Below are 26,247 nucleotides of genomic sequence, written 5' to 3' on the forward strand. Positions count from 1 at the left end.
GCTGGCCCTTTGGCTTTGAAACGGGATAAGCATCGCTCCCTAGAGTCAAAAACAACTAGCACATATGTGCAAGGAGAACCTTTACCTTTACCTTTTATTGTTATTATTTGTTGTTTTATTATTTTAATGTCTATCAATGTTAATGTATGTAAGCCGCCCAGAGTTGCCAAATGGATGGCACTTAAATAAATAAACTTGAGTTACAACAATGGTAACTCTTTCCATCCCAGTTGGAAGAGATGCTTATTTTTCTTATATTTCCAGCAAGGAAGTCATATTTTCCTGACACTTTTCTTATTCAACAATTGCAACTACTGTATATCACTAGTAAAAAAGAATAACTACTAAATTTCTTGCTATTACAGAAATAATTGATAGGAAAGCATTAATGTAGAAACTATAAAACATGCTATAACAATTAACTGTGGCTTGTTCTTTAATATGCATGTGTGAATTTTAGTAAACTCATACAAATATCTTTGCCATTGTTTCATTTCCTGTAGTGACACTCTCTCACAGAGATTCTGCAGTAAATGTGAACAATAAAATGTGACTTTTTTCTGTGACCTACTGTAGATTCATTTGGATCACAGGTAACTAATAATGCCAGCTGTTGAATTATTACATAATTCTTTGTTTCAATGCTATTGTTACTTGACAAACAAGATAAATAAGAATATAGAGAACAAAAACAAACTGTTTTGTTTGGGTTTTTTTCCTTCCTTAGGTTTCTAAAACAATATTTGAAGTTTGAACACTGGAAAACACTGTCATGTGGATATGGAATAGAAAACATTAGTATTGCACAACTGATTACCTTAAAGCCAAATATTCTTTGAACTTTGCTCTGAGAAACCTTTTGAATTCTTTGACATTTATATGGCACTTACTGGCATTAAAATTGCTTAGAATGAGCAACTATTTGAAAACAGCAAGTGATAAAATTATTGTAGAAACTATGGATATTCAAATGGAGAATGAACAAAATTTGGATATTCTTCAGGAAGATATTGAGATGAATGGGGAAATGAGTAGAAATGATATCAATGAAAATTATTCCAGCAGGCATGATTCCCACAGCAATGAGGGTGAAGAAAATGATAAAGAAACAGCTATAAATATGGAATCTTTTGATTACTATAAAAGGTATTATTCTGATCCCAAATAATTGTCCCGGTGCTGTGGATATGTGTAGCAATGATTATATGTAATTTGCATTTGTATAATTGTGGATGTTCCATATCTAAATGCTCATATTGAAACAGACAAAGAATATTTATTTAAATCTTAAAAGTATTGCATTTCAGGATATTAACTGAGATTGTGATGATGGGTGAATTTTATTTGTTCAGTTTTCACACCACTGCATAAGTGTCTGCTGTTTTCACAATTATAGCAGAGGCAAGGATGTAGAATACTACAATCTCTCCAGCCTCTCTCTATTCTCATCAAAACTAACTTACATTTTTAAAGTTATGTCTGACCTTAAAATAAACAAGGATTAAGAATTATATATATTAAAAATAAAATATACTTAAGCAGTCTGGAGAACAGTGTGCTTATATCACCTTGCATTGTTTTATAAATACTTCAATAAATCTTAAATATTGGGTTTGCTACAAAATTACATTAAACTTGGATTATTTTCATTTACAATGTCCAGGAGTGAACAATCTTCTAAATCTAAAATCCGTAAGGAATTGATAAAAACTTTGCAAGATCTAAAAGGATATCTTCCTCCTCATAAAAAGATCAAAGGCAAATCAAGTGTCCTGGCAACTTTGAAATATGCACTTAGGAGCATTAAGCAAATTGAAGGTAACTATATTAACCATTCATATTCCTATTTAGGAAATTAAAGCAATATCCAGAAAGTACAACAGGAAGAAAGCCTATGATAAAAGAGAGTCTGTGAACTATAGTAATGCTTTTTTTAAATTACAATCTTGATATGATTGCTATAACTTTGTTTTTAAAGTCAAAACCTAAACATTAGTTCATATCAATATACACTATAGAATAAAATAAAATAATACCATGAAAGTTCATATTAACTTATTATCCCTCACTGTCTATCTCACACACATACATATAATACACATACATACTGACAGACTTGTCACATAAGTGTCACATAAACCCTAAGATTTTGAATATGTGTTTCACAGTACTGTTTGATTAATAGAATAAGATAGGATATATATAAGATTGATATGAGTTCTATTTAAATGAATTTAACTTCAGAATAGATTTACATTAGTTAGATTGATATATTACTTAGCTGTTTTTTCCAACAAGGTTGCATGAAATGCCTCCAAACTTATAATAGATCACCAACAGATGGCAGTATTGGCTTTTGAGAAGCTCTGAGATACATTATTCTTCAGTTTCTGTTCTTTCACTGCAGTTTGCTGGAGTTGCTGTAAAAAACTTAAATTTCTTGAAAAGTTGCTATTTGTGAAAAATTAAGGTCACTGCATAGTTGACAACCTGCCTCCATTTCTCTCTTTGTAACTGTCAAATCATGAAAAAAATAAGAAGACCCAAGTGGAAATGCATCTACGGACAGCTCCAATACATCCCTACCAACTCCATTTCTGTTCTTGTTCTTGAAAGTTCCTAGAATATCTGAGTACAAGAGGAATCATCCGGTCTTTCAGAATTAAGCTGTGCAAAATAAAAAAAAACTTTTGGTTTACTGAAATGTAGAGGCTTACAAACTGATCACATTCAGAATATCAAGATTTCATTGGAGGACAGCTTTTATTGAATGGTGAAAGAAAAGGAATAAAGGCATGGTTAATGTAAATGAAAAATTTACATTAACCATGTTAAAATTGCTTTATAATCCAAGTGTAAAAACTAAAGAGAGAGAATATTAAAGCACTTAGGAAAAAGCATTTTTACATTTTCAAGGTTTTTCAATATTCCCATATGGAAGTAAATCTACTCCTTCCATAGGGGAATAAGTAAATAAGTATATATGAATAAGTATATTTGAAAGCTTATACAAGAATAAGAATATAAGAATATTTGAAAGCTTATTCAAGAATCGAATTGAAATGGTAAGTGATGTAAAGGCTTGCTTATGTGACAAAATGACTATGGCCTCATGGAAATTTACTGATAATATGACCACACAAAATTTTAAAATGGACAAGGGGGTTCCCAATAACTGTTAACATTAATTTTCCCATCCCTTATTTCTGAAATTTTAAACTGTGTTTTCTGTCAAGATACTAAACTAAGGATTTTACCATCAGGTTCCAAGAAGATTTTAAATGTGACAAACTCGTCTCCTTTTTAAGCATCTATTTTATTACTCTCAATGAATAAGTAAGGAAAAATATAAATATGATAAAATGTGATCTGATAATTACAATTTTAAGAGGGGACAAAAATCATTCTAAAAAGAAATAAATTTGAAAACTTATTTCTTGCCCCTTAGTATTTGGGGGGTTTTTTGTTTGTTTTTTTAACTAACTCAAAGTTCATAATTAACAAATTAATTGGGAAGTATATTTTTATCTGAATCAGTATATTAAGTTCAGGAAAATTGTTCATTTAAAAATACAATTAAATATCAGCCTAAATAAAAGATTGTATACCCTTATGAAAAGAGTATTTAAAAAGCTGCTTGAATTGTACACATTGTTTTTTTTTCTGTAGCCAATGAAGAAGAATATCAGTTGACAATGATTAATGACAGCTATGTCTCTGATCTTGATATATTATCCTGTACTATGGAAGATGTTAAAAACATTACTGCAGAGTACACCATGAAGAATGCAGTAAGTATTCCCATTACAACAAATGTGCAAATTATCTTCTTCAACTCAAATAGGGAATCTTAGCAGTTCTTTTTAATAGTTAAAAGCATCTATAGTATTTAAATTATTTCTGTGTCTAGTACCAACATAACCCACATAAAGGAAAGCCATTGGGATTCTGGACTTAAACCAGGGAGATGCTGATTCCCACTGATAGTGAACCTAATGTTCCCTGAGTCAACCCAATGTTTGTTACTTAATCTATTAATCTATAAAATTATAGTGGGGAAGACAATCCATGTATGCTACTTCCTGGGCGAGGGGTGGGGGGGAGAGGAGGCTGAATAAAATGATAAGTGAAATAAATAAGTCATTCAAGAATATTGGTTCCCATGATACTGTGATAATTTTATATGTAATAAAAATGTAAACAAATATATATATGCTTGCACATGCACACCATTACTTATATAAAAGATAATTGCCTGAATTTGCATGACATTTACAGATCTTTAGGTAGCCATTTTGCTGTTCTTACTCAGAGAGCTTGATTCTGGAATTGTTTGCAAACATGCTGGCCCTCTTTGATCACTGAGGCATGCCATAATTTGATTTACCATGATTTATTGAATAAAAGGCAATTATCTTGATTTGCCCAATATAAACACAATATATGTCCCTAAAAGGAATCTTAATTTGATTCAGATATCTGGACTACCCAAACTTAATTCAGAATCCATATAGATCTGAAGCATACTGTTAATAGTCAGAAATAAATCATAATATATTCATTCATTTATTCATTTACTCATTCTCTCGTTACCCAAATAATATGTTAATTTTTTCATATCTCATTAGTTTAGTATATTTGTAGCTCATAGCATTTGTGTTTATTTTCCTTTTGCCAACCTAAAATGTGTTTCATTGAATATATATCATGTTTTAGGATATGTTTGCTGTAGCTGTTTCTTTGGCTACTGGAAAAATTTTGTACATCTCTGATCAGGCTGCCTGTATCCTCCATTGTAAGAAAGATTTATTTAAAAATGCCAAATTTGTGGAGTTTCTGGCACCTCAGGATGTCAGTGTGTTCTATAGCTCAACTATACCATATAGATTGCCATCTTGGAGTATTTGCAATGGAGTTGGTAAGTCAGTTAAATTCTTCAATTATGCCTACATTAATATGTTTTACCCATACTTAATTGAGAAGTTTATATTTCTTTAAAGATCAGATAATTATAGTTGTGTTGACTCATGAAAAATCTAAATCCATAATTACGTAGTTCTTTTTACAAATATTAATTCTTTTGAGCTTTTCTGATTTTTTTTTCTCCTTATGATGAAACCACTTTTCTGGGCAAACCGATCACTGTTTCATTGCTGTATTTTTAATAAGTGTCACCTGTCAAAGTGTAGTAGAGAAGCAGGGTTGGGCTATGGCTATGAAATAACAAGGATATCAGGGCTATAATCTAGATTAAGAGATGAAAAATATCTCAGAAGAAGGTAGTGTCAAATGAGTTCCACAGGAACAAAGAATCTATATGGTCTTATCCATAAATTAATTCTTTAGTATTTTAATTCTGGGGTCCCCAACCCCTGGGCTGCAGCCCAGAGCCACACAAGTGGAAACTGGGCCACACACAGCAGGAACTCGACTGCATAAGCGGGTGAGCAGGCAAATGCACAAAGCTCAATTTGTGCAAGCGGGCAAGTGATCCTACCACTTGCACAAAACCATTCCTCTCTGACTGCCACCCCCGCCACCGCTGCTCTGCAGAGCCAAAAAGATTGGGGACCAGTTTCTTAATTAGAAAGTTATGTGTTCTGTGGCTACCTTTAATTTTTCAGATTAAAGCAATTCTTCACATTATAACTCCAAATGGTTAAAAGTTGTTCTTGCATACTTCTGTCAGAGTTTATGAGGGAAACTTTTAAAAACTTAAATTATTATTTGAAAATAGTAACCAATTTCAGTTTCCCAAGTGATATACAGTTAGTCCTCAATTTACAACAGGTCATTTAATGACTGTTCAAAATTACAACAGCATTGACAAAAGTGACTTATGACTATTTTTCACATTCACATTCACACCCCATCCCCATGGTCATGTCAACAAAATTTGGATTCTTGGCAACTGGTTCATATTTATGACAGTTGCAGTGTCCTGAGGTCATGTTGTCACCTTTTGAGAACTTCTGACAAGCAAAGTCAATGGGGGAGCCAGATTCACTTTACAACTACTTAACAACTATGGTGAGTCACTTAACAACTGTGGCAAAAAGGTCATAAAATGGGGCAAAATTCACTTAAATGTTTCATGTAGCAACAAAAAATTTGGGCTCCATTGTGGTCACAAGTCAGGGACTCCTGTAATAAATTTAAAACTGATAATGATAAAACTATTTTATCTTGCAAAAGTTTCTTCATTAAGAAAAGTTTTCACAATATTGGGAATGCTACATGGAAACATCCTTTAGTTAAATGTGAATATATCAATTGTAATGTAAAACTGAAAATACTATGTCTTGTAGTATTTATTCTTTATTTTTGCCATGCATATGCCAGCCTAGAGAGTCTTTGTCATATCTTATCTAACAGTGAAATGCTGTATAGATAGAGTCCATTTTGACAGATAAAAAATAATTACGTCATTGGTAAGTTTTAAAGTTTAAACATTTGCAAGGAATCTCTGTGATTGCTGTTAATCTAAAAAGGGATACACGCTTATTATAATTTCATTTTCAAATGTATTTGATTCTTTAGTAACTGAATTTATTTTATACGTCTTCTGTCTTGTATGTTTGTACTTGCACTGCCAAGGGCATCACCTTTGTGGGATACAGATCTCTATTCCCTTGGGTCTAATTCATAGGTGGGAGACAGAGCATAGACATGCATACAAGGGCTGTACAAATGATTTGGAGAGTCATTTCACAAAGCAATTGAGGCTTCCAGTCTAATTTGCTATGTGAAATGGCAGGTGATACTATGAAGGCTTGGCATAATCATTTCAATGATCTCTTCACATTGTCTAAGGAATGTGTGTGCTACCTTGCTATCAAAGCACAGCATGTTTGAATGGGAGCATTTGGGTTCTTCATGAAGAATAGCTCCAAAAGCTTTGCCACGGGTATAAAAATGTTTTCCATTTGGTCAAGCTTCTCCCAACCCTCACTTAGAATTGTTCTACCAGAAATTCAGCATTGACATTCTGTTTTACCAGAATAACTAAATAACTTCCTAATAGAGCCTTGGTGGCGCAGCAGACTAAAGCACTGTTAAGTAACACCAGCTGCCTGCAATTACTGCAAATTCAAATCTCACCAGGCTCAAGGTTGACTCAGCCTTCCATCCTTTCGAGGTAGGTAAAATGAGGACCCGGTTTGTGGGGGCAATAAGCTGACTTTGTATAAAAAAGAACACCCCTGGGGGAGGGGGCGAAAGCCCTACTAAGCAAGTATATACAAAAGTATGAAGGCTATTGCTTAACGCATTGTAAGCCGCCCTGAGTCTCCGGAAAAGGGTGGCATATAAATCGAATAAATAAATAAATAAATAAATAATACCAAGGCAACACAGAGTTTTGTAGCTTATCAAATGTTTTAAATATTTTTATAGAATCTGCTACCCAAGAGTTCATGAAGGAAAAATCTTTCTTCTGCCGCTTCAGGTAATACAAACTATAATAATCAATAGTCAATATTTTGTGGGGACTTGGACTCAGGCACACCCTTATATTTTCTCCTAGAAAAGTTGCTACTTTTTCCTGCCGCAATCCTGCCTTTGATCTTCATGATTACTATTCAGAAGACATAAATGAAACATTCTAGTAAAAAAAAATATGAAATTTTCTCTTTTGAATGGAAAAAGTGATACATTCATTTCTGAAAATCTCCAAACCTATGCCATATAATAATCTATAACAATATAATAACTGAACTATGTTTTTTCACATTTTTAGTACAGGAAAAGTGAATATAAATGAGACTTGCTACCATCCATTCCGTATGACCCCATACCTTATTAAAATACAAGATATAGAAGATCAACTTTGTTGCATGTTGCTTGCAGAAAAGGTACACTCTGGGTATGAAGGTAATATACTGTATTTTTTTTTCTTTTCAAAGCAAAAAAGACATTATTTTACAAAAACTGCTCATCTTTTGAGGAAGCTACCATTGATAACATAGAGAGGTTCCCATGTGAAAAGCCACTGTATTTTGTAGAAAAAGGTCTCGGAAGATAATTAGTTTAAAGTAACCTCTGTTACTAATCAAGTTTACTTAGAAGCAAAATTATTAGTATTATTATTATAGTAATATAATGCCTCCTATTTTTTGTATTCCTCCTGTTACAGTATATGTGTATCTTTTGGAAAATAGAACTAATTAGTTTCAACTGGATATATAAGTATGCATAGAATTGGTGGCCTTATTTCCATATTTTATTTATTTGTTCTTTTATATTTTATATTTAGATGTCATAAGCATACCATTCATTGTAAAGATTTCTTTACAATAGTTTCAGAAATAGTTTCAGAAACTGTATAAACTTGGAGAAAGATGGCGCTCCATGAGCCCTTAGTCCTGTTGCTTAGTTGTTGAGCAGTAGTTCTTTCTTTCTTTCTTTCTTTCTTTCTTTCTTTCTTTCTTTCTTTCTTTCTTTCTTTCTTTCTTTCTTTCTTTCTTTCTTTCTTTCTTTCTTGAATTTATATCCCATTAGCATTATCTAACAAGAAAGATTATAACAGTCATGAACTATCAAAGCCCAGTTGACAGAGGCAGTTGACAGATCTAAGGATATAAATAAATAATAATTTATTTAGTTTATTACTATAATATATCATCCACCAAGACAAGGAAAGCAATTTCAATCCCATATCCCAATTGAACTTGATTGAAATGGATCTAGATAATCAATGTTCTCCAGATGTGTCCAGAGTGCAAGACTACACATCTGGAGTGAGGCAGATGTAGAAAAATAATCATGCCTTCACTGTAATGAAATTTAACTACAAATGGGTTTCAGTCTCTGCTTGAGTCTCCAGAATTTCCTTGTGCTCAAACTATTGCCCTTTCTGTTTCAGATCCCTCAATTTCCCAATAAGCAAGGAACTTTCTGCAAGGGAGAAGGTTTCATTGAATAATTTTGCCTAATACCCATACCATTTTAATTAATAGTATTGCTACAATTCGCAGGAAAATCTGAAGTGCTTTCAATAAACCATTTGTATATATCCGCAATGTAGGACAAACTATTTTAACCACTTCACTACTCCAGCAGAGGGTTATACTAGTGACCAAATTAAAGCTGACAAATAATATTTGTGCCAATGATCTCACATAGAACTCCTGTGCCTTTTAGAATACCAACTTTACTCTAACAGACTACCAGATTGAGAGTATGCTAAATTCCATTTCTATAGTCAGATAGTAATTGGGAAGATCCATGGTTGTTGATTCAAAATTTGAGCTGCTCAACCCAATGCTTCTTTCAAAGTGCCCACAATATCTTAGAAATGGGAAATATTAGGCAACAGATTGGACAGTGGACCAAAACAATCCCAACAAACCCAGGCACAAAAGTATAAATTGGTCAACTGTTGCATAGAAAATTGAATCACAAGATGCAATTCCCATAGACACTTACCATGCCGCAGTAGATCTGGTCTGTACAGCTAAGTAACTTTGGAAACAGATCTGAGGGGGGAAATATTTCTCTTGCTGGTGATGGATGACTTATAAGTCAGCATTTTCATTCAGAGGTTAAACCTTCAATGAGAAAAGTCTTAATAGCAAGTAACCTGACATTTGAAACAGGGCTTTTAGGTAGGACGGGTGAGGGTGAGGTCTTTTTTTTTTATTGTTATCACCATGACTTTTTTTTGATAGATTGTTCCGGTATAATAGCTATGCTTAAAGCTCCTGCATGTGTACATTTTATAGTAATCTTGACTAACAGAATGTAATATGGTTGCTGACTGCTCCCAAAATCTCATCCTCCCCACCCACCCCCCGCAAGCCATAATGAAGCCAGCACAGTCAAGATTGACAAACAAACCTATTCCCTCATTAGCCTTATCTCAGAACTCTTTTGATCCTAGACACTCATTTCCATTCAATTCCACAGCCAACTGGAGACCTGTTGTTCTCCTATCCTCTGCTTTCTTCCACCCTTGACTCTTTTGCTTCCTGTCTACCTTCTTTGTGGATTTAAAGAGGGGAAATATATTCCACCTAGAATATTCCTTGTATTTCATGTACTACCAGTTGGGAAATAAAGATTTTGTTTATCCTTTCCTGTTATATTCTAAGTATTATTCAGTAAAAATAGGTTTAACTAATCTCAATAAAATGATTAGATTCAAGGATTTAAGTGTTTTAATTATATTTATTGTAATAGGCTTTTAATGTCATAAATTCAAATAATTGTAACTTGTTTATTTCTGTCAAGTGATTAGTCTTATATCTGTATTTAAAATACAAAAGCATCACAGAATTAAAACAAACTGATCACACTATTTGATAAGTCATCTTGCTTTTAGTACCAGTTGCTGTGAAGAAGTTGAATACTCCACAAATTATCTGTTTCTTTAGTGTACCCTGTTTACATATATATTTTTTTCTATTAAATGTACTTCTTTTTCTTTCAGCACCTAGAATTCCTCCTAATAAAAGAATCTTTACAACCGTCCATACACCAAGTTGCTTATTCCAAGAAGTAGATGAAAGGTGAATTAAAACTACCATGCTTATTGTTTTAATATATGTTTTGCTACCTTGCTTATGAAAATAATAATGAAAACAGGTAATGTACTTACACATATTATAATAATGCATGGGTTTATGTTGTTGGCTTTTGTTAAATTATGAAGAAAAAAGATTGCATAAAATTAAAAAAATGAAGTATAATTTCTCTCTTTCAGAATGATTTTGTTCCTCTTTTCTTTCCATTAATAATAGCAGAAATTCATAATTAAATTCTGAATGAAAACCTTGCATTACAAAAATTAAAGCAGCATTCCTCAACTTCTGCAGCTTGGCAGCCCGACAAGGGTTAGAAGGGAACTGGGCTACGTGAGCAGTGAGCTTGTGTATGGGTGGTATGCGCAGCTCAATTTGCACAAGTTGAGCGTGCACATGTGCGGTGCACTGGCCTACCTCTCACAGAAGTCAGCTGCTTGTGTGGCCCAGTTGCAAATAGCCCAGGGCCTGGGGATTGGGGATCCCTGGATTAAAGGACAGTATAGCTATTTCATACTGCTACTTGAATTTTATAACCTTATATAGATAACTTTTATAAAGAGATAAATATAACTATTTTTCCCAGTGTTTTGCAAATTTAAGTGTGATATAAATTCCAGATATACTGTACCTATTTTCATTTTATTTCAATTGGAACTAAATTGATATACTATATATATAAAATGTGTTCTGCTCTATTTTTATTCAAATTCTTTTTTAAGAGCTGTGCCTCTATTGGGATACTTACCTCAGGACTTAATTGGAACTCCTGTTTTACTACATCTTCATCCAAGTGACAGAGCTTTAATGCTAACAATTCACAAAAAAAGTACGTTTTCTACTTTCGCTTTTCATGAAGGGTTGGAAGACAAAAATGAAGAAAACAAATGCAATAAAACATAAGGGATGTTCATAGAGTTTTAAGAAATATTTAACAGATTGATCTCCTGATTAAATTTTGATTACTTACTCTCTCCACTACACTCTCTTCTTCTGTCTTGTTTATTTGTAGATTCAAGTATCTGAGCAAAGGTACCATTTTTTCTATCTTAATCACATTATTGGTGACAGAGAATAGATGAAGCAATAATTAGATCCACTGATATAAAAAATATAAAAACTTGACCATGACACCCATGGTCAAAATTGATATGTGTATGTGTATACTTATGACTGAAATAGTATTCCATTAAGTTTTGAGATTGTTCAGTCTCAAAGGAAATGTCTTCTGTACCTGTACAGAAACATTCATGGAATCAACTGTGCCAGATCTTCAGAGAATGTGACAGCTTTAACACTATGAAGAACATTGCTTTGTAAAGCACCTTTTGAATGCTTTATACAGCCTTATTTTCAAGTATTCAAGTATACATGCAAAATAGCATATATGTCTATTAATATCTAATTGTGGTTAGTTGCATCCTTTCAGTAACCTTCAATTCCTCAATAGCCTCAGTCTAATGTGGCTGATGCTATTGAACTTCAAAAAAAGTTTCAAATATTTGACTATTTAAAACATTATAAATGTTGTTAACATATTGTATGAGAATTTAATACAGCCTTCTGATTGCTCCAAGTCTAGATTCAGTCTAAAATTTAGAAACTTGAATTTAGACATACTGTGTAAATATTATTCTTGCCCATTTTCAGCATTGCAAAGACAAAATAAGTTAATTTTACATTTTCATGTCAGCAGTTCTTTTCATCATCTACTGAGCTAAAACCAAATTAGATAATTCATGCCGAGTCTCAAGTTCAAAGAGCTTTTTTCATCAAACTATTTTTCATCAAAATAATTTCTCCTTTAATATTTACAAGTTATGTAGTTTTATAGTGTGCTACTGATTTTCAAACAATCACTTTTCTCTATTTCTTTATCATTAAAGCTTGCATGATTTTTTTTTTTTTTACAGTACTTCAGTATGGTGGACAACCATTTGATTATTCACCAATCAGATTCTGTACTAGAAATGGTGAATATGTAACTCTGGATACAAGCTGGTCCAGTTTCATCAATCCTTGGAGTCGAAAGATTTCCTTTATAATTGGAAGACACAGAGTTCGAATGTAAGAAATTAGTGTCAATAAAACAAGAATTCATGAGATAAATTGTTTGCAAGAGGTCTCCTTACATTAGAATGTGCCAAAATCTAATTATACAATTAAAGAGATCCTTTGTGTAAAAGGATAATTCCCTACTCTTTCTTCCTTCTGTAGGAACAGATGTAGACTTCTCAGTGCCATTGGATATGATGCCATTTACATATATAGTTTGCCTAAATTTTACATATATAGCTTACCTAAATTTTAAATGATAATAATAAATAACAAAGTAAAACCCTAGTGTTTACTTTTAGCAAGGGATTATTTATTTTCATGTGGTGGTGTGGTATCAATCTAGATTAGGTTTCCTGGAGAATTTTTCTGTCAGTATAAAAGCTGGTACTAGGAAAGGCCAGTCCAAATTGGTCAGACAGTAAAAAATAATAAGTTCTCCTTATCCCCTTCCCTTGAAACAAAGTCCAGATTAGTCTATTTTAGAAAAGCTGTTCTCAGTTGTATGATTGGCATCTTACACTGTTTTGCCACATTTCCATCATGGATGCCTTTGCAGACTGTATCCAATATAACTTATTGAGGTACTGGTTATATAATATGGTATTCCTTCAAATCTACACCAAAGAGGCTTTAATAATTTCCTTATGGGAATTGAATTATCTAAATTTATGCAATTCAGTCTAACCATTTCACACAAACTGTAGGTTGAAATCATTGTGGATGTCATCCTGTGCAAGGTTTTCAGCTTTCTTTTTTCAATGATATATATGATATATGCATAAATTTAGAATCTAAGATATTCTAGTTTATGTTCATTTAGTAATCATGAATACCTTTTGGAAAGTCAAAATGTTGGTACTAATTTACATGCATATTTTAGAAATGATTTTTTTAATGAACGGGGAGAAAACAACTGCCTTTAAATTTGCATGTGTTAAATGCTAAATGTTTATAAGAAACTTAAAATTGTCCCAGATATTTCAAGTTTTGTCAAGAGTTGCTTCAGATTATATAAATAAAGTCATGTTTGGACAATGTAAGCCTGAATCTTTGATCAATTTAAATGTTTATAGATGCAAGAGAAAAAAACAGACTATATGTAACTGAAATAAATAAACTTGTCATTGTATATTATTAATGATTTTTAGGGGCCCTTTGAATGAAGATGTATTTGTACCTCAGCACAGCGAAGAAAAAATGCAACATCCTAATATTGAAGAAATTACAGAGCAAATACATAAGATATTACTACAAGTATGATATTTATTTATTATATATTTATTCACAGATATACATACACACAAGTGAGAAGCAAATAATCTTGAGTTACAATGGCAGTTTGGACCAGAATTGCCATTGCTAAGCAATGCACTTGTAAGACGTGAAGCCACATGACTGTGTCATGTAGTGATGATGGTCCCAGTAGTCCTTATTGCCATCATAACTCCAAAGACTCTTATGGGCTTACGGAAGAAGCTGGAGGTCAGGTAGAGGCTGTAGACAAATAGGGTGGTGCTGCAAGTGGCATGAAACATGGAGTGTGGGCAGGTAGAGGTGATCCCCAGGATCTCACATTCTGTAGTGAGGCTCCTCAAGAAAAAGTGATGGGAGCTATTTATGGACATGATGTGCAACTTTCTCTGCTCATTTCCACATTGACTTTGCTTGTGGGAAGCCAGGAAGGAAAATTGCAAATGGTGATTACATGACACAACTCACTGCGACATCATGATTACAAGCCAAGCATCTGATAACCCAGATTGAATTCATGTGACTGCAGGGATGCTGTGATAGCCAAAACTCCAAGAATTGGTCATAGGTCCATTTTTTAGGACCACTATAACTTTGAACAGTTGTTGAACAAATGGATGTAAATTGAGGACTACCTATACACACACAGACACAAATATATGAACTGCGTAACTAGTACCTTCAAAATATTGAAAATTTTGCAAATGTAATTCTGCTTTTGGTGTTTTTAAATATCCTTGTGTGCTGAACCCACTTCACAGGGTATTATTGTGAGAAAATGGGAGGAGGAAATTTGGCTATGTTCTTCATCCTTGAGTTATTTATGAAAATAATAAAGGAGAGATGCAAATAAATAAGGTTTCTGACTAGCAATGTCCTTCATTATTACAATATATATCTATATTTTTAGCCTATATATAATAGTGGCTCTAGTGGCTATGGAAGTTTGGGCAGCAATGGATCACATGAGCATCTAATGAGTGTGGCTTCATCCAGTGACAGCAATGGGAACAATGAAGATACTCAGAAGATACAGAAAACTGTAAGTTTGGCATTGTTTTGTGTTAATATTTTCAAACTAATGAGAAAAAGGTAGTAAATGGCTCACATTATAAATGTGAGCCAATTAAACAATTTCTAATTAATTATTCCAAATAAACATGCATCAAGTATGGTTTAAAGATTGTCTCCTCTTGATTCCAGAATTCTTTTCAAAATACTTGTAAAAATGGAAGTGTGGACAGAACTCGTGCCTCCTTTGATTCTAGATTAAAGCTTGAAAATCAGAAGAAATCTTACAGAGGTATAAAGCAATGTCAATTTAAAGAAATTACTTCAGTTATTTTAGCTATATCTTCAATTATTTTAACTAAACTTTTGGTCAAATGCACTCAGTCCAATTCCGCTAACGATAGTCATTTTGTGTGGTATTTCTTATATCTTAGATAGCAATAGCATTTAGATTTATATACTACCCCATTACAGCACTCTCTGGGAAGTTTACAATGTAGAAGCATTATTTGCATATTGTCCCCAACAATCTGGGTCCTCGTTTTACTGATCTTGGTAGAATGGAAGGCTGAGTCAACCTTGACCCCGTCAGCATCAAACTCCAAGCTGTGGGCAGAGGGTGCCTGCACTTTAACCCCTGCGCCACCAGTTCTTGAGTTGCCTATGTTCTTAGGCTTGGTTTTATCAGCTTCCTGACTAGAATGTTTGATTATGGAAGAAAAACCAAATAAACCTCTATAATATTTTTATTTTTATGTTGCTCAGAGAAACCCACTGACTACCGTGATCATACCAATAGTACCACTCAATTGTTTGAAAATGATGGCATTGGGACTACTTGCCAAAGTAGTTCAGTTGCAAAAGAATCAACTTGGGGGGAACAAATGATGTATTCATATCAACAGATCAGCTGTTTAGATAATGTTATCAGGTAAGCAATAATGTATTTCACTGAATTACTGATGTGTATATGTATGCACTTTTTAAAATGACTGTTTTCATAAAGTTTTAAAGTTGCTTTTTCTTGTAGATATTTAGAAAGTTGCTGTGCAGCTGATACTATGCAGAAAATGACTCACCAGACACCATATACTGAAGTAGCACTGAATACTGATATATATAGAGAGAAAATGAATGCTGATACAACAAAAGCATCCACAGGTATTGGAGACTTTGTTTATGGATTTCACAGAGAAGTCTTATGCACATTTATCTTCCACTAATGTTACTCCTTACCCAAGTGTGTTTAGGATTGCAGGTTCCATTTGGGCAATATTCAGTCTTATAACATGGTCTTTCCTAAGCTGAACTGTACAGTGCAGCTCACTTTAAGCAGTCTGTAAAGCAGTCACTTTAAGAAACAGTCCATCTTTTCTTCTTCAGCCATGATGATATTTTGACTATGAGTTAACCAACAAGAATCAGCAACAGTGAAGCAAGGAAACTTGTGATACATTCATGTTGCTGGTAATTGTCTGTTCTGTATTATTAGGTTTCTCAAAGACCAGAGAGCATGGTAGAAAAAAAAGAATACAATAATTTTCAACAAGCAAATGATTTGATTTTGATTTAATGCCAGTCTTAGAAATAGGTTTACTATTTATACCAGTATTGTGTAGTTTTTTTTGTTAACTTAGCATTTAGTACAGCATATTTATGAACAAATTGGTTTACAGTTCATGGGCATTTAAATAATCTAAATGTTGAAATTAAGAGAAAAATAATTCATGTTCTTGTGCTCATTCAGAAACATTTCCTTAAAAAAGTATTGCAGGGAATATTTGCTTTCATTATAGATAAAGTACTTGGAAATTAAATTGAAAAACAGTACTAATATTTTATTCCCCAGTCTAAATCTGTAGAAGCCAGGAGGAATGACAATTTAATGCTTTAGTCTTGATGACAATGATGGAAACTTTTATCAATGAAAACATATTTACAAGTTCATGAAATGAAAAAGTGAAACACACATAATTTTAAAAATTTCTAGGAAGCTGAAAAACAACACTATATAAACCTTTCTGACTCTTTATCATATTTTTGTCTCAGTCTAGTAGATCTGGATAGTTTCACCTGTCGTCATGTTTTATTTGTTTGAAAAATTTGCATTTATTCTTTTTATTCTTTTCTCTTTGTGTATATGGTGTGTTTATGTTGTTACTGAAAAGAAAGGGGACAGTCAAAAACTCACATAGGTCCTGCAGTGTTGGAAACATCTGACACATCCAATGCTTCAGCTCTTATGGATGCTCATTTAACTTCTTTGACTTTTCCTGGACAACCTGAAAGTGTAATATCTTTTGTCAGTCAATGCAGCTACAGCAGCACCATAGTTCATGTTGGAGATAAAAAAACACAGCCTGAATTAGGTATAGTACCACTTTTGTTATGAGGCAGAATATGACTCTATGTTCTCTAGAATAAATGTAGGAAGTTTATTATATTTATATTTAATTGTAATAATTATGTGCTCTCTTTCCTATATAAACTTCGGCAGACTACTATAGACATTTATATTTAACATGTTTACAACTTTTTAATAACATTAAAAAATTCCTATATGTCTGTCTTCAAATTTATTTTTAGAAATTATAGAAGACAATCTATCTGGGATAAAATCCACAGAAAATCAAACTATTGTTCTACAATCTAACAGTTCACAAGAGAAAAAGAGAAAAGCTATATTTAAGAAATTGGGCCTTACAAAGAATAGCCTTGCAATACATACTCAAAAAGAAGAGTGGAGTTTTATGAATAAGTGTAAAGAAATAAAAAGGTTTCATATTTTTAAATGTGCTTGCAATTGCTACTTTCAAAAAAGACCCAAAGGATGCCCAGGAGAACATGGTATGTTTTTTTTAAATAATTATTGTTAATTTGTTTAAGACTTTATGTATATAATTCAGTAAAAATGTAGATATGTGCTGTATTATATGCTTTTTCCAAAGGTCAGCACTGTATCTCAGATCTATGAACCAGCATGCTAGCTAGGGAATTGAAGTCCACACATCAAAGTTTCCAAATTTGAAAAACAGTTAGCCAAACGAATGAGAGATTAAGTTATCATTTTCAAAGATATGTAACTTTCCACTTCTTCCAAATCTACAAGTAGTGTAATTTGTCACTTCGTATGCAAAACAAGGAGCATGCTTTCTTCTATATTTATTGTATTTATGCAGATTGCAGATTTAGAATAGCTTCTGGAGATGGAAGAATCAAAAATGTGTTATAACAAGGCATTTAAATAGAACCAAATTTATTAAAGCTTAAAATATTTCAGGACCTGGAAAGAAAAAAAAAACCTACTGAATTTTTCACTTCTGCAACTAATAGAGAGTCTTCAAGTCAAAAGATGTGTCTTCTAAGACAGGAGTCTCCAACCCCTGGGCCATGGGCTGGCACCAGTCCACGTGCACCAGAAACTGGGCCACACAAACAAGCAAAGCCCCATCTGCACATGTGCAGGATCAGGCAACATGTGAAACCACGCCTCCCTGGTCCGCAGAAAAAGCTCTCTCCATGGAACTGGTCCATGGCACTGAAAAGGTTGGGGGCTGCTGTTCTAGGAAGAGACAATTTGTTGTGATCTAAAAATCAAGATTGTGAGTTCTAGTCCCACTTTAGGCATAAAAAAACTGGCTAGGTGTATCACTTTGTCTCAGCCCAACTCAACTCATAAGGTTCTTGTTGTGGGGAAAATAGGAGAAGGAAGGAGTATTGGTATGCTTGTTCCTTTGAGTTGTATATGAAAAGACTGGCTGGATAGAAATAATTTTAAAAAATAATAGAGTCAAAACAGATGTTCAGACACAATTAAATGCCTTCTCTTTCTAGATATGTATGGATTACACCATGGTTCTGAAATAGCTTTATCTTGGAAGAAAATTGGGAGAATCAAAAAATCTAAACAAAAACGACACAAGCAACATGATTCTTCAGACAATAAAATATCTGGTACCAAACCCTTGCATAAATTTCTTCTGCTTAGCCCAAATCCATCAAATAACTCACAAGCAAGTTATCCAACTGTGCCAGTTTCAACAATTATGCCCACCATTTTTCCATCTGCAGGAATCACACCAGCGGGACCTGAAGTTTCCCCATCTTATTTTAATGAAACACAGGATTTCAAAAAACATTGTCCTCTGCCATTAACTGAGTTTGTTCCACCCTTAATGACTCCAGTAGTAGCATTTGTTCTCCCTAATCCTGTATGTCCTCAGTCAAACAATAGTATTCCTCAGACATCTTGTCTTGAGCCATCTGGTTTTTCTGTTCAGCCTTCTTTCTCTTCAGAAACTTTGCTTACAGCACTTCCTTCATTTGCTGCCTCAAACAAATTCCTTCCTGAAGTAGATTTTTCAGCACAACCATTTTGTTATAATTCTTTAGCAAATAGTGAAAAGAACCCTGTTGTAGAATGCCAAAATAAGCTGTCCCGTTCCTGTACACCGGAGTCCTTGGGTCTACAAGATCAGTCCTCATCAACATTGTTCCAGTCACGATGCAGTTCTCCTTTACAGTTGAATCTTCTGCAATTAGAAGAAATGCAAAAAATATTAACAAGTGGAAGTGCTGCTATAGAGGGAAATAATGGGACTTTAACTGATGGAGAGATAACAAATAAACAATTAAGCAGCAATGATAAAAGAAAAGCATGTTTCGTAAGCATTACACATATTTACCTATTTATTATGCATGTGAAAAATTCTTTAAAAATTGTCTACATTTATTTAATATAGCTATTCCTTGACTTACAACCACAATTGAGCCCAAAATTTCTGTTGCTAAGCAACGCAAGTGAATTTTGCTTCATTTTATGGCATTTCTTGCCACAGTTAAGTCAATTACTGCAGTTGTTAAATTTAGTAACATAGTTAAGTGAATCTAGTTTCCCCATTTACTCTGCTTGTCAGAAGGTCACAAAAGGTGTTTACATGACCCCAAGACCCTTCATAAATACATGCCAGTTGCCAAGCATCCAAATTTTTATCATATGACTATGGGTATGCTACAACAGTCATAAGTTTGAAAAATGGATATAAGTCATTTTTTTCAGCGTTTCTGTAACTTTGAAAGATCACTAAACAAATGATTGTAAGGAAAGAACTACCTGTAGTGCATAGTATCTACAGTTTCATATTTTCTTTAAGAACTAATTGCTTTAAAGGTATATAATTAAAGCACAAACTCTGGTGTAAAAGCTACTGTATTGCATTATTTTTTGTTAAAATTGGGAATCTTCATACTAGAAAATATGAACAGCTTTCAGTATGTTTACACAATAAAGCTAACTATTCTTATTTGTTTGTAGAGCCTCTATTGCAGGCAATTACATATTTCAAGGGACTTTATAGATCATGTAGCCCAAGTCTCTGCTTATTTAAAAAATCTAGAGCAATAGCACAGATTGTCCCAAAGGTGCTTTTCAAAAGGCAACTGGACTTTCTTGAATTTTTCCCCCTAGAAAACATTTTGTTTCTTATCCAAGAAACTTTTTCAATCTGAGAATCTCCATAGACAATAGCACAGGTTGTTGCATGGTCTCTCTTAAAGACTTCCAGCAAAAGACAGCCCATACTGTACAAAGTATGGAATGTACATTATTATGATTTAGAATAAATTCCTAACTAAACTTTTTGTCCATAGCTGTAATGGTTGTCTTTTTTTTTAAGGCAAAGTATCTGTCTTCCACTAATATAATTGCTATGTGAACCTTATATAATGAGCATAATCCCAATCCATTTATTGAAAACTAAAATTTCTTCCTTAATTATTTAAAGGGATATTGTTTTATTTTTGTTTGTTAAGGTTAACACACCAGTGGAAGTTCAGAATAGTGATGATTTTTCTTTATCTATTGACGTACTTGATTTACTTCAAGAAGACACAAATTCAGTCACTGGATCTGTTTCATCAGGAAGTTTTGCTTTAGCAGCTGCTGAGTCTTTAGATTCTGGATCACATGGATGTGATATGTCAATCTGTGGAGCAGGTAATGTGGCATGTGCCGGTATTCTGGAAGCAGTTAAATGGGAGGGGAAAGAATCAGGTTTTATGAATGAAAGTGTTGTTTTTCCCTTCTGTAGGATGTAGTGACACAAGTCATATTAGCAAGTATATTGGAAATATTAATTCCTCAGAAAATAATCCTAAAACAAAATGTTCACAAATGGAAGATGTACAGTATGTTAAAAGTGTCCTCCAGGATCCTCTTTGGCTCTTAATGGCAAATACAGATGATACCGTTATGATGACTTACCAGATTCCATCACGGTAATTTAGTTTTAATTTTGATTGAAGTTGCATAATATCTAAACTAAGTAATAACATTTCTGATTTCTATAAACCATTGTCTGTTGTTCATGTGAAAATGTATATTTACTTCAGTGGCATCTACAGGCTCTTGCTACTTTTGCCAAAATGACCCCCTTGTCCATACTTGGCCCCCATAGTCACCATTGGTTTAATGTTCTTAAACCAAGTTTTACGTTTGTGGGCAGAGGACCAGCACCATTTTTCACTGATTTGTAGAATTATTGTTTTGGAAGAAGCAATTTAGACCACTAAGTCCAAATTAAGAATTTTTAATAGACAATTGTTTAGCTTCCCTTGAAATACATTCAGTGAAGAAGAGCTCACCATTCCTTCAGTAATTAATTCCACTGTCAATTTTGTTTGCCTGTTAAGAATTATTTGGTAACATTCAGTCAGAATTTGCATTCCTGCAAGTTAAAATCATCATATTGTGTCCTGTACTCTAGGATGACAGAGAACATGACTTGACTTTTGTAATATCTGTGTAAAAACTTTTAAATATTTCTCCCTTCAGTTACCTTTTACTTAATGCTAAAAATATAATACCCAGTTCTTCCAAATGGCTCTTTAGAATAGTCTTCTTTGAGATTGTTCCTAAAATTACAGAAGGTACATGAGGTATCATGAGAACTCAACTAATATATAATATAGTAGAAGTCTCATTTAGCAGACTGGAAAGTTGTCAACTATCTACGTGACTAACTTCACATAAAAATAGAGTTTTTAATTACAATATAGAATTAAGTATTATAATTGTTACCTTTAATTGATGCAGTTAAAATTACATTTCCCTTTTTTAGTATCTACACCATGAGGTGACACATTCAGCTTATGATCAGTCACAATTGTAATATTTTTTGTCACACATACAGTAATACCAAGCCAGGTATTCCTCTTGTTTGAACCTTTTCCCCCCAGGCAAATAACTTTGCATTTCTTTGTAACATATTTCATTCTGTTAGCTATTCTTTGAAATTCTACAGTATTATCCCATCTAGTCTTATGTTATCTGCTGCATATTTAAAAATATCCATTTCTCTGTTCATCAGTATTTAGAATAGGTGCTCATAGTAAGAGAAATCAAATTGCCTCTGGTTCATTTTATATGAGCAATATCTCTTGTTCTAACTTTCTCTTGCACTAGTGATATTGAATGCTCAAGCAACAGAGATATGACATTTGACATTTTCTTTATTTCTTTTGAAAAAAAGGACATGCAGATCTACCTAATAATCTAAAAATAAGGTATAAGGGTTTGATCCACAGCCATAATAGCAACATCCATGGAAACCTAATTGGATGGCTCTGGGGGTTTTATCAGTAATTGTAAAGAAAAAAACTTTTAGCTTACTTCTTTATGATTTAGTGGGTTTTCTACCATTAGAATTACATGTGGAACTTAGAATTAGGCACAAGAGAGCTTTATATATTCATATTCTGCTCTGTTGTATAAGCCAACAACAACGTTCTTAACTGCATTTTTTCTTTGTGCCATCTAAACAGAAGCAATTGTTTCAGCCTATCACTATCCTAAAAAAATAAATAATTTGCACTGGCAGTAATTGGGTCTATATGTTAGAAAGTTTGATGTGAAATCTTATCTACCACGCAACAGGAGTCATTCAGAGATCAGGAAAATAGAGAATTTCTTAACAATTGATTATATCCTGTTTTGTGCACAGTTCCTATTTTGTCATCATTACATCAGCAGAATATAGAATTCCCTTCTCTCCCAAATAGTGAACATTCACATGAATCTTGATAATAGGTAATGTAAGACTCAATTTTGAATGTATACATCAAATAGTAAAATGTATAGTCCAAAATTAAATTGTATTTGTAACATTTTGCCTGTGATTATTTTTAACGTTTATACATTTTGGCTATTTCAAGGCTAAAATGAAACTCTTTATACTATATTTGCTTATGTTAGAAAATTGGAAACTGTTTTGAGAGATGACAAATTGAAACTGAAACAAATGCAGATGTTTCAGCCAGTATTTACGGAGGACCAAAAAAGGGAGTTACTTGAAGTTCATCCATGGATTCATAAAGGTGAACTCCCTCAGGCTCTTGCAAATTCGGTATGTTTTAGAGATTTTTTTAAAATTTTAAATATAAAAATTATTTTATATGTGGCTGGCATAATAATAAAGATATGTAGGTCACACTAGTATCAAAACATTTTAATATACCACATTTACTTCTCTGTAAATCTGTAAGACCACCTGTCTAACCAATGAAATTCTCGGCATGGAACATACCATAAAAAAACATCAGTAATAGTAAAAAAAAAAAAAAAAAGCCAGGTTGAACCTCTCTCATTAAAAACACAAAACACTTATACTGTTGGCATACATCCATGCTAGTTCCCAAATTATCAACATCTCCCAATGCCTGAGAGAAGAGCCAGTTCTTCACAGCCTTCCAAAAATTTTGTAAGGCTGGGATTACCTATAACTCTGGGGGATGCTGTTCCATGGGGCAGGTGCCATAACAGAGAAAGCCCACTTCCTAGGATTCAGTAGGAGACTCCCCCTTACTGAGGAGACCTGCTATTTGCCCTCTTTGTCCGATCATGTTGGACAGCCATAAACCCTTGGGGGGAGGTGATGCTACATGTAATCTGAGCAAATACCATGCAGATGACCAGCTCCTTCCTTGAACTATACATTGAACTGTTGGGAAGCAACAAAGCTCCCATCACAATGGTGTTATGTGGCCATACCATGGTGTACCTAAACAGGGGTGAAATCTAAATTTTTTTGCTACCAGTTCTGTGGGCATGGCTTGGTGTGGCGTGGCTTGGTGGTCATGTGACTGGGTGGGCGTGGCCAGTTTGACGTCATTCACGTCACTCTGCTCTACATGGAGCGCTTGGAGACAGAGCAAGCAAGACAGCTTTCCGACCTCTGTTTGTGTGTGTGTGGATGGGTGGGTGAGTGGGTGGGAGGGAGGGAGGGAGTGATCTGAAGCTGAGACACCCAAACTTATGGCAGGGGCGGGGGCAGCTTCTGAGCAGCCAGCTCCACCTGACCTACTCCCTGAGTCTCGCCGTTCTCCTCGTCCCCATCCCCACCCTACTCAAGCAGCAGTTTCCCTGCTTAGCCCCAACAAGCTATGCATCCATGGTACCCGCACCAGCATCCCAAGAGAAGCAGAGAAGATCATCGCTTGCAAACAGACAAGCAGAGGTAGCAAGCGTACGCCGTACTGTGGGAAAAATGAGAGGTCCTGTTGTCCCGCAGTACCTGCTGCTGCTTGAGTGGGGTGGGGGGGGGCGAGGAGAATGGCGAGACTCAGGGAGTAGGTCAGGTGGAGCTGGCTGACTCAGGGCTGCTCAGAAGCCGCCCGCGCCGCTGCCAGAAGTTTGGGTGCCTCGGCTTCAGATAGTTCCCTTCCTCCCTCACACACACACACACACACACACACACACACCCCAGAGGTGGAAGCCGCTGCTTGGGGGGGGGGCAGTAAGCTGCTAGCTCCTTCCCGCAGCCTTGCCATGCTTGCCTGCCTTCCATGTGGACTTCTGCTTGCCTGCTTTCACAAGCTGGCCACCGGGACCCCAGGAACGCAGCATGGAAGGCAGGTAAGCATGGCAGGACTGCGGGCCGTGGACCAGTTTGGGGGTGTGGCCAGCCAGCCATTGCTCCCGGTTCGGCAAACTAGCCTCAATCTACCAATCTCGGGCTACCTACTTGCCCGAGCCGGGAGCATTTCACCCCTGCATCTAAAACTGTTTCTGCTACCACATTCTTGACTAGCTAAAGTTTCAAATGCCCTTCAAGGGTACCTGTGTATAGATTATGTTGCAATGGTCCAATCAGAAGGAGACTAACAGTAGAATTTAATTTTGATGTGTTCAATTCAGGTTACTCCAGCCTATTGTTTTAATGCACACTCTCTTATGGGCACAATCAAATATTTCTAAGAATATTAATAAAAATATTAAAGTGAAGATTCCAGTTGATTAAAAGTTATGATTCACTTTTTCTTTTAAAGCTTTGTGTTAATTGTGAAGAAAATAGCTGATCTTATATACAAAATGAAGGAGAAATGGATGAAATGGAGCTTAATGAATGAGGTGGTGAGAATAGTTCACCGATCCTGAACCAATTCAACAGTGAAAATGTGTAATCCAGGAAAATAATTTCAAAACCATCTGCTTTCAGCTAAGGCAAAAGCATCACTCGATCTTAAAGATTACGTTTGTTTCTTGTGAAATGAATTTCATATAACAAATGGATTTTTTGTTCTAAAAAAGGTCATTTGTTAATAATCTCTTTTTATGGGGGCATGTCTTTCTATTACTATGAGCAATTGCTGAAAATGATTGTTTGCTTTAATAAAAACTTTTCAATTTTAAATTATTACATTTAAAGTTATAGTTTATTAAAATTATAGAAAATGCTACTAAAACCTCTCTGGATTCCATAAAAAATATAAAAATACTATGTCATCCTAACATTTCTTTCCTGACTCTATTTTTTTTCTGTAATATGGACTATATATTTTCCACTTAAGAAATATCTTAAATGATTTTGAAATTAATTGTTAAAAGATCAAATATTTTACAAGTATTTCAGTTATAAAATAAATCCACTGTTAACCATTAAATACATTTTGATTTACTGCTATATTTTAAATGCAATAACAGTACCTTATTCTTTCTGTAATCTCCACATCTGAGAGAGAATTTTTTTTCAGGTGAGAAAATAATACATGTTTGTAATAATATGATTTTAACTGTTGCATTTTGTATTTGGTAAATATTATAATTTGTTCCATTGTCCAGGTCTTAGAATTCATTTGTCACTCTTGTTTTAGAAACATACTTCTCTATATAACTGTAAAAATATGCTACTGCCTCAGAATGAATTTTTATGTTCTTTCTTTTAAGTCACAGGTCACTTTTAAAATCATAGTTGTACTGAAATAATTGCCCAGCAAGGAGAATCTAATCTTAACATTGACAATAATTTCTGTAGTGTGATAACAGAATATATATTTATTGTAAAGGAACATCACACAGTAAATCTGATTACATTAATAATTGTAATTACCTTGTTTTGCTTTGTGTGATACT

At 34.0% G+C, this 26,247-nt stretch overlaps 1 protein-coding gene across 1 annotated transcript; it reads left to right on the forward strand.

The window, feature by feature from the left end:
* The first annotated feature begins 910 nt into the window (after positions 1–910).
* On the forward strand, positions 911–25,445 carry PER2 (period circadian regulator 2). The gene is made up of 22 exons (XM_070945319.1): positions 911–1,146; positions 1,664–1,818; positions 3,670–3,791; positions 4,717–4,918; positions 7,396–7,447; positions 7,739–7,872; positions 10,430–10,508; positions 11,243–11,349; positions 12,434–12,587; positions 13,727–13,832; positions 14,740–14,871; positions 15,033–15,132; positions 15,597–15,771; positions 15,871–16,001; positions 17,009–17,209; positions 17,427–17,687; positions 18,675–18,794; positions 19,233–19,504; positions 20,652–20,835; positions 20,930–21,116; positions 23,092–23,242; positions 25,164–25,445. The coding sequence occupies exons 1-22, from the start codon at positions 911–913 to the stop codon at positions 25,191–25,193; spliced, it is 3,291 nt and encodes a 1,096-aa protein (XP_070801420.1). The 3' UTR covers positions 25,194–25,445.
* The last annotated feature ends 802 nt before the right edge of the window (positions 25,446–26,247 follow it).

The sequence above is a fragment of the Pituophis catenifer genome, unplaced genomic scaffold (genome assembly GCF_029215685.1).
Source record: "Pituophis catenifer annectens isolate HBS135680 unplaced genomic scaffold, rPitCat1.0.hap2 SCAF_6, whole genome shotgun sequence".
Lineage (NCBI taxonomy): Eukaryota > Metazoa > Chordata > Lepidosauria > Squamata > Colubridae > Pituophis > Pituophis catenifer.

Bases quoted from the DNA above. Each gene is read 5' to 3' on its own strand.
- PER2 (XM_070945319.1), top strand. From the start codon at position 911: ATGAGCAACTATTTGAAAACAGCAAGTGATAAAATTATTGTAGAAACT. The intron at 1,147-1,663 runs GTATTATTCTGA...TACAATGTCCAG, and splicing joins TCTTTTGATTACTATAAAAG to GAGTGAACAATCTTCTAAAT. The intron at 15,772-15,870 runs GTAAGCAATAAT...TTTTTCTTGTAG, and splicing joins TGTTTAGATAATGTTATCAG to ATATTTAGAAAGTTGCTGTG.